Source organism: Thunnus thynnus, chromosome 2 (assembly GCF_963924715.1).
Source record: "Thunnus thynnus chromosome 2, fThuThy2.1, whole genome shotgun sequence".
NCBI lineage: Eukaryota > Metazoa > Chordata > Actinopteri > Scombriformes > Scombridae > Thunnus > Thunnus thynnus.
In genome coordinates this window covers 33,279,275-33,288,717 of record NC_089518.1, presented here as the reverse complement: position 1 = coordinate 33,288,717, position 9,443 = coordinate 33,279,275, and the positions used below count along the sequence as shown (strand labels likewise).

The following is a 9,443-nucleotide window of genomic DNA, read 5'->3' as shown; positions in this document are numbered from 1 at the left end:
CTCTGGCAAACTTACAGACCATGACATGTACTTGGAAAAAGCTAGAAAGTGGATCTAAGATGGTTTTTTTGTTGTTGTTGTCAGACTACAGTGTTCACTTGCAGGGAATCAAGAGCTAGTACAACATTTATAGTCTATTTTTTGCATTTTTAAGTCACTTCCTCACAAAACAAAATGGAAATATTAATAATTTAAAGCTTACTTTTTTGCTTACTGCATTTAAATAACTTTCAAGATGGGAGAAGTGGAAACAAAAGGACCTGCTGCTGACTAAAGCTACTACAAGTCACTTCACATCTAATAGCTGATTCATAAAAAAGAAAGAACGGATCCTGTTAGAGGATAAAAAGACCACACCTCTCCTGAGCAAAAACCTTTTTTATTTCTCGTTGAAAGGAACTTGGTAGAATATTACAGCAGAACACACATGACTGAAACAGCTGCCATTTCACGTAACACAGTACAGGAAGAAGGATGTAGTTCAATCTCATGTGTAATATTATATATAGTATATTTATATCAATAGAAAAGAAAAAAAAAAAAACTATTGCTCCCAGGTGTTCATTATTTTTTTTTTATCATATGGCATTTCTCTGCTGTGTTGAAGTGGGTAAAATAAAATTCAACGAGAGGTTTACACACCAAAGGAAGTGGGACAATGAAAGTGACGTTTCCCAAAAAGCATGGGAACTTTGTGGCTTTTTTTTTTTTTATTAGGCTTAGAAGTAAACTTTAAACTTTTTTTTTTTTCCATTGCAATACAGAAATAAAACTTGAAACCGCTCTCAAATATGGATAAATACCATCATACAGCAATCAGAGTATGCAAAAGAAAAAGAACACAAGGCAGCTCCGCATAAGAGCAGGCATGCAAAAAAAAAAAAAAAAAAAAAAAAAGATCATATTTAAAAAGGAGCACTAAAGACAAAATGTTGATGATTGCGGATGTTTTATGTTTGCGTCGTATGGCAACTGATGGAAAGCCAATTTATGGACAAAACATGGTATAACGGGTGGACTGAAACGAGGGGACAACTCGATGCTCTGTAAAGTGAACTGGAGTGCTGAGTGTTTGCTGACAAACTACTTCAATGAAGTTGTTTTTCTAGAAATTGCTATAACATACTCTGTTATCAATCTGTTGTACTCTTCTTAATTTCCTCTAAGGAATAAAAGAAATGTTAGGAAAAAAGCAGGTATGAAATATCATCCTGGACAGTTGCATCCAAGTTTAGTGTTTTAAATAAGCCACTTTAGGCAGCATTATCTAATAAATGTCTCATATTTCTAAGACATATTTCAATATATCTCTTTTGAAAAATAATTCTATCTATACTTGATTTTTTAGTAAGTAAATCTCTTCCAGTATATATTTTTCTTCTTTTTTTTTTTTCTTTAGGTACAGCACCCCATTGTGGGTTTTTGTTTTCCCAAAGCACCTAATTTTTCTTACAATCAGACTGAATATTGCTTCAGTCATTAATGGTCTGAGTTCAAGATTAAAGGATCCAAATGGCGCACCCAAATAAGTCGACAAGGTAAATTCCCTTGAGATGCTAGCTCAAGCCTGGCAATATTAAGCTTTAACTTGAAAAATCGTGACTAGTGCTAGAGGCCTGAGCTCACTGCATCCCCTTTGACAGAAAGGTCACAGGGGTCAAACGTGGCCCTGCATCACATGAGACATCATCAGTTGCCACAGACGTCTCAACTGCAGCAACTGGCTGACCAGATCTGCACCCAGAACCTCTTGAGAATGACGCACAGGCACAGGTGATGCTGATATACCCCAAAAATACGGATGGGACTAGCCAGCCCTGAGACACAACAAGCCACGTGTGAGCGAGCGTCACCGCATTTCAGCTATCGGAGCAGGAGGTCAGCACCTGAGGGATGCCCAGGAGGGAGGGAGAGAAGGAAAGAAGAAGGGTGGAGGTCATTTGGACTCATTTGGATTGTCCAGAGAATCCAAATGAGTCATGTGCTTGTAACAGATCACCTTGTGGAACCTCGCTGAGCTGAATGGATGTCCTGCGATGCCAAGGATGCCCCCTATAGCTGAGACCGTGGCTCTGGGTGTTGTGGGTCTGTCTGGGCAAGCCGTTTGTTACAGGTCACTTTAGACGAAAAACACACACAGCCATGGTGAGTGATGCAGGCGCTCCGTCTCACTCCCACTCCGCACCTGCTGGTTTGAGTATGTCACACGTTTCACACTTCCTTGTTATCATCACACAGACTACAGGTCAGCACCAGGTGAGCTCTTACCATTGGATATCAACTAGGAAGCGGGACTGGAGACCTACAGCTGTGTCTTGAGCACTGTCAAACTTAATTTGCTGGGCTACATGTTTTGAGGTTATCAAATGGACAATATATATATATATATATATATATATATATATATATATATATATACACATACATATATATATATATATAAATAATCAATGGGGAATCTCATACAGGAGCTGACTACTGCAGTCCGCACTCATTTAGCTATAACATCCACCTAAACTTTAGAACATGATTCTCTTATATAGACAGTAATTTCTCAGTCAAATATACTTTTTAAATTTTACTCCGTTGTTTTAGCATTTTATAGTTCGATTCGTCATGCACAGAATAGTCGTTCCTCTCTCTCTGTTTCTATGTTTATCTCCAGGCTTTGCATCATGTTGTCAGCTTCACCACAAGTAGCCACTCTCTCCATCAATCGTCGTCCACGTCGTCGCCCTCCGACTCCTCTCCGGCTCTCCTCTCGTACATCTTATCCCGGTGCCGCTCCTGGATCTCTTTCATCTCCTCGGCGTAGCGGCTGAACGCTCCCCCGAATTTGCTCCACGCCTTGAACGGTATCGTGATAGAGTTTCTGTAACTGGGCTTCACTTCACTCACCCGCAAGAAAACTCCGTACTTGTTGGACCCCACGTCAAAGAAGAAACGCTTGGAGTCCACCATGATAGAGGTGCCCTCCGGAAGCTCGCTGTAACCCCCGGCCCCTCCGCCGCCGGCCAGCTCCTCCTCATCGCCGCCGTAGTCGTCTATCAACTTGGCCAAGGCGTCGCGGAACTCTATTAAGCCCTGGGCCGGGAGTGCGATGGTCTGTCCGGCCTGCAGGCCAGCTCCGGGGATGCCACCCACTCCGACTCCGAAGCCGGGGCCTCGGTTGACGGTCTGCCGGATCCGGAGAAACCGACCCCGCTGGTTCTCCTTCAGGTCGAGGTAGTATTTTCGGTTCTCACGCACCAGGAACTCGCTCTTCAAGGCCCGTCTAGGCCCGGTGTCATCCCCACCGGATGATTGAGCGATCTGCTCCGGGGTGCTAGGCCCAAGCTGGGCGTAGTGCTCTATGAAATCCCCCAGGTAGTCGCGGAACTCTGCCGCAACTGACATAGAGAGGGTCAGCCGACTTTTCGAGCCCCCGGCGCCGACCTCGGCGATTTTGATGAACCGGCCTTTGGCGTTCTGCTTTACATCAAGGTAGAAGCGTTTGTTCTGAATGTCCAGCCGCTTCGACGCCAGCTCCTGGGTCTCCGGTTCCCGCTGGTAATGCTGAAACCCGCCGCCTCCTCCTCCTCCCCCTCCGCCGCCGCCGCCGCTGCTGCCACCGCGCTCACTGCCACTGTCCCCATCCGCCATCTTCGCCACCAGCAGCCCGTTTCTCTGCGTATCTTTGACCCCCACCCCCCTTTGCTTGCTCGAGCTCGCGGAGGAAACCGGACGCTGACTGCTGGGCTCTGATTGGCCGTTGCGGCTGCCAACTATAACATCAGATAGACGCTTGCGTTCTCATTCGCTGATTCTCCTGTCTGTCAATAAAACGGAACCACCTTCTGGATGACATTCGAGTATATATTGTATTTACAATCCATAACGGCTACCTACGTCATTATAAACTGATGTTTAATGTACATCTACACCGGAGAATGTGTCCTTTAGTGGAATAACTGTAGACATAATTAGCTTCTCGGTGCCGTCAGTATAAAATTATTTGTATAAGAAGAAGTCATAAGTGCCCTTGTGCTGAAATTAAAGAGTTAATCCCCACTACGGCCTCCTGATTATGTATTTTGTACATTTTTGGGATGGATGCCCCTGGAAGGACACACACACACACACACACACACACGCACACACACACACAGTCCCGCCTACTTGTTGGTTCCGTGCGCAAAGGCAGGCACGGTGATCTTAGGGTGGGGGATGGGTGGATGTTCTGCAAGCTGTTCGGCGATTGGTCAAAGCACAGATTCGAAGTAACAACACGCACTGTGATTGGACAGTTGGACTCCCACGAGGGGTCGCATGCAAAAGATTTGCGAGAGGGTTTATTGTTTCTTTGCTTTCGGGAGCCGAAATAGTTTGCTATCTACTCAGTTCTTCAATCAAATAAGGAGACGGAAAAATGGTATGTGCGTTTCGGCTGGTGCTTAATGTGTTACGTGGGATCTCGGTATATTTATTCTGTAGTTATTGTGCAACTGTTGAAAGTGCTGTTTTGAATTATAACTGGGGAAATTCGACCAGAAGGTGTGTGGTTAAAAAGGTTTGCTAAAGAGCTAACTGTCAGCTAATACATTAGCATTAATGTTAGCATTGGAAGTACGTTTTTAGTGTCTTGTCCGTTAATGGGAACGTTGTATTTGCTGAGGTATGTTTTTTATAAATAGTATGTCTTTTGCAGAACTTGAGGATTTCGCTCAAGGTTTAAACTCTGATTCATAGTGGAGTGGTTTTTGACTTGCTGTAGTCTCTTTGAAAGGTGGATTAGCAACCGTTAGCAAGCTAAATTGAGCTAACGTTATTTCATTGGCTTAACGGAAGGTTCGTTAGCTATTATTTGTTGACATACGTCTTTCATTAAGTATATAGACGCAGAATTGAGTCATATATGACCGCGAATCAAATATGTACGTGACTTATATGCTTTTAAATTACTTTAAAGGAAAACCTTTTTCTTCTTAAACTGGTGAATTTAAACTTCAGCGCTGGACGTTGTAACAGCGGCGCGTCTGTTTTGTTTGTCGCGGGGTTATTGCTGTCAGCTTCTCGTTTTTTTGTTTTTTGTTTTTGTCAGGATGGCGCTGTATTTGTTTCTTCAATAGAATCAGTTTGTTGCTAAGTTGGACGTATAACGTTACATTTCCGGTAACCGTTATCGTTGCCGCCTTTGATTTGTTATGTTTTATTTGTGATTGGCGGGAAAGCAGCGTAAACAACCGGGCTTCTGTACCATACGTGCATGATTGGTACCCGTTGCAATGCTCATATGGCGTGTTTGTATTGTGTTGCACATTGTTTAAAACTTTTTTTTTTTAGTATTTAGCACTCCATGCCTTGTTACTCAGTTCTGTGAACTCCCTTCCCTGTTAGTGTGGAAATGAGGTAGTGTTTGTGTATTGTGTGCTGGGTTCATACTTGCACCACAGTCTTGCATATTTCTGCCTTAATTTTGCCTAATTTAATTTTCTGTTTTGTTTTCTTTGCTACATTTCCTCAAATCACCTCCTTGTAGGCTGGTGGCAAGGCAGGTAAAGACAGTGGCAAAGCCAAGGCGAAAGCAGTGTCACGCTCTCAGAGGGCTGGACTACAGGTACATTTCTTTAAACTTCTTCATGGCTTTATTGCATGTATAATGTGTCATTCTCCTTATCAACAGAGAGTTTGCCTCTTTGTTTTACTTCAACAACTGTCTTGTGTCTATCCCCTGTCAGTTCCCAGTGGGTCGTATCCACAGGCACTTGAAGACTCGCACAACCAGCCATGGTCGTGTAGGAGCCACAGCAGCTGTGTACAGTGCTGCTATCCTTGAGTACCTCACCGCTGAAGTAAGCCCTCCCCGATTAGCAGTGGATGTCACATCATGCATTGTAGCAGCGTTTTTCTGTGAGATGGTGTTATTTACATTAATTTCTGTTCCTTGACATTGTTGTGATCAGGTACTAGAGTTGGCGGGCAACGCCTCCAAAGACTTGAAGGTGAAGCGTATCACTCCCCGTCATTTGCAGCTGGCCATCCGTGGTGATGAGGAGTTGGACTCCCTTATCAAGGCAACAATCGCTGGAGGAGGTGAGTTGAATCTGTTGCAAATACATCAGTTCTGTTAAATCTTTTCCATCTGACATCAAGGTTTTGTGTCATAATTGCCTGATTGTATATGCATCATCATGTTATAGGTGCCAACAAGTATCTTGGTGTTAGTGTGGTCTGCTGACTCTGTGCTACATATTCTGCAGAAATATTTTTTCTTAAGATCATAGGTATATGTACTTGAAATCTCACCAATGTGTTTTTGTTTTCAGGTGTCATTCCCCACATCCACAAATCCCTTATTGGGAAGAAGGGCCAGCAGAAGACTGCATAGATGCCATGTTGACCAGAAATTTCGGGGCTTGGGCTTTGATCGGACCAGGAGTTCACATTTGTTCTTTTTTATTATTAATATTATAGCAAACGAAGAGTGATTGTTAGACTTTGTGTTGTTATATTTTCCCATAACTAGAAAAAAAATTACAGAAAACCCCTTAATGACAAAAAAACCCTTTGTATGTTATTGTAGAACGTTTGACTGGGGATTATTTCAAATGGTGACAGTGAATTTGTTTGATTGGCCTCAGACTCTGTTATGTTTTATACTGAAAAAAGAAATTGTTAAAACCATTTTTTATATAAAACTTGTTTTTGTGGTTATTTCCTTGAAGTTACAATATTTACTATAATACAAGTTTTTAAGGAGATATTTTTTGGACAGCATATTAGGTAACAACAGCTAAATGTGAGATGGTGCTTTTTTCCTTTTGACTTACTGTAATATTTTGAACTGCACAATGATAGTGATGTATTAAAAGTTGAATTTTTTACATCAAAATGAAAAATCATTGGAAACAACTTATTGCAACCGTCTGTTACAGTGTTACATGTTTGTTCATAGCAGTTGCAAAAATGTGTTAAACTTGAAATTTCACAGTGTGAACCTCGGCTGCTGTGGTCAGATGCCACTGATCCTGCAGTGTTTGCCTCACTGTGGAATTAATGTCCTGCCATCTGTTAAATACATATCACTACTACATAGTTGGTGTCCTGATATTTGGAGGAGGTAATCCGGCAGATCTGAACCATATCAGTGCTTTAAACATGTACCTATAGTACCCAAATGTATGCACAAACTGAAATGTCATGACCTAAAGTCCATTGCATTTTTCAAGGAAAGAGGCTAGAACCTTTTTTAAAAGCTATGTGTTCAGGGAAGTGACTTTGCATATATTATCTTTGAATAAATACCCTTGTATGTTATCTTTGGCTTGGTTTGAAACCGCTACATGAACATTTATTCAACGTTTTAAGTATCATATGATATATGTAAGGTGGTACGACTGTCCAACAATACATAAAAGTTTTTCAGTTTGTGTTCAAATATTTACAATGTAGAGTTTTGAAGTGTTTTCAGTAGAAAAAAAAAGACGTGGTTGATTTAATTATTTAAAATGTTTGTATCAAGTGAGTTTCTGTATTTTACAACCTGGTTGAGAAGTGAATTCATGTCAAATTCAAAGCTAGACAACACAGCTTAGGGCCTAAAGTAGTTTAATTAAGCCAATCATAACTTAATTTACATATTTGTTTTCTGACATCCACAGTCTCACCACAGGATTTGTCCTGCAGGTTTACAGACTGCCAGCAGGGGGAGCCACTGACATTCATAACAACATCCATCCTTTCTTTGAATAATCAATAAATACTTGAGACACTAATAGATGCAGCAAATATGTCAAAAAAATGATTGATTTGTACATAAATATAGAGGAAATACAGGACTTGGGAATCACATCTCATGCAGTTTGGTATTATTTTCAAATCCAAGATAGCAGCATATAATGACTGCTGTTCTACATATTTCTACATTACATAGTTGCATATTCTAAACTATTCAGAATAACTGTATAGCCTAGTGGTACCTTATTTTTGGAAACTTTGTGATCTTGAGTAAGATTTAAGGTTTGCAGGTTTAAATAATGCTGGTCCACAAAACCTAAATTTGTGATGACAGACCCACTAGAGAGGGATCGAAAGGGAAACGAGGAACCAGTTTGTGTTTTTAATAGAGAGGAAAAAATAGGTTAAAAAATGGAACAGACAATGATAATGATAATGTGGAAACAACAGCACTCAGTGAGTATCAGCAGCTGTTTCAATACACAGAAATTAGTAAATAATACGTGTTATGTATCAGGAAATTACACACACACATACACAGAACTGCTATAGACTTTTATTGAAATTCAAAAGCAAAAACCACTGACATAATCAATCAGGAGAATGATGATGTATGTTAATATATTCATTTTACATTAGTTAGACCAATTAAAATTTATCACTTCATATGAATTGCACACACACACTCTCTCTCACACACACAAGTTAATTGTGATTGAATTTGACAGGGGCTGTGATGAACCGTGCTGTGCAGACTAAGTGGGTGCCTTTGTGTGGGCAGCTGTTGATTATTAAGTGCAGAGAGCATCTCACCTTCCTTTCCACAAGATGATGAAAGGAGTTTATGTGGACTTATCTACAGCTCTGACGGGCTTTAACATAACATGTACAGAAAATGCCTCACATAACACTGAATGCAGTCATCTAAACTACTTGTACATTCCTGATGTCCTGTAGTCATTTTACCAACGTGAACATGGACGGTTCAGCCGCTTGTTGTGGGAATCATGTTCTTCTTTATATATACTCCCAATGTCTGGAAATTCAAGGCTGATATATGTCAGTTTTATTGTTTTGTTTGCATTTTAGTATTCCTTCCGCTACATTTGTGTCACCAGCAGGGATTTTTGATGTTTGTGAAACACTTGGAGCTTCAACCTTGAAAGACTTCAGTTTGCTTAACATAACAGTCTTCGAGTGCAGCTCAAGAACAAGGACAACATTCATTCAGACAATATTTGGGAAGCGATCAAAGGTGAAAGACATACTTAAGTTTTACTGAGATATACTAAAATGTACTGATAGTTTCAGAACTAATACTCTCTATGAACATGATGGCTTAATTCTCTAAAACTCTTAAGATAATTTACAGAAAATGAACTAAACCAAGGCCGTTTTGATCTAGTAACACATTGCTCAGAGATTTTTGAAAGTTTAATATATTATAGCTAAACAATTATCAAGCATCAACCTCTCTTGTACCAACCTCAGTTCTTTCTTTTTATAATAACTTCTGAGAGGCCCACTCAACTCTCATGTAGCCTGAAAGGAACTTAAGAATCTAATGTTCTCTTTTGTATCCGACCTCAGTGTCATGCACATCTCATTAATATATATATATATATATATGTGTGTGTATATTATATAGTTCTCACTGGCTGAAGTGTCAGAAAAATCTCTTTAGTATATGACCTGCCAATGATGTGGAAGAGATGAGTAATGAGACT

At 40.5% G+C, this 9,443-nt stretch overlaps 2 protein-coding genes across 2 annotated transcripts; one reads left to right on the top strand and one right to left on the bottom strand.

Annotated features, from left to right (window-relative positions):
• Window positions 1-360: 360 nt before the first annotated feature.
• Window positions 361-3,670, bottom strand: LOC137168534 (transcriptional regulator protein Pur-beta). The gene has a single exon (XM_067571178.1). The coding sequence runs from the start codon at window positions 3,640-3,642 to the stop codon at window positions 2,713-2,715; it is 930 nt and encodes a 309-aa protein (XP_067427279.1). The 5' UTR covers window positions 3,643-3,670; the 3' UTR covers window positions 361-2,712.
• A 586-nt stretch (window positions 3,671-4,256) lies between these two features.
• h2az2a (H2A.Z variant histone 2a) lies at window positions 4,257-7,296 on the top strand. Its single transcript, XM_067571190.1, has 5 exons — window positions 4,257-4,411; window positions 5,519-5,596; window positions 5,718-5,831; window positions 5,943-6,072; window positions 6,306-7,296. Exons 1-5 carry the CDS (start codon window positions 4,409-4,411, stop codon window positions 6,365-6,367), a joined length of 387 nt encoding a protein of 128 aa, XP_067427291.1. The 5' UTR covers window positions 4,257-4,408; the 3' UTR covers window positions 6,368-7,296.
• Window positions 7,297-9,443: the final 2,147 nt, after the last annotated feature.

Bases quoted from the DNA above. Each gene is read 5' to 3' on its own strand.
- LOC137168534 (XM_067571178.1), bottom strand. From the start codon at position 3,642: ATGGCGGATGGGGACAGTGGCAGTGAGCGCGGTGGCAGCAGCGGCGGC.
- h2az2a (XM_067571190.1), top strand. The intron at 5,832-5,942 runs GTAAGCCCTCCC...TGTTGTGATCAG, and splicing joins TTGAGTACCTCACCGCTGAA to GTACTAGAGTTGGCGGGCAA. The intron at 6,073-6,305 runs GTGAGTTGAATC...TTTTGTTTTCAG, and splicing joins GGCAACAATCGCTGGAGGAG to GTGTCATTCCCCACATCCAC.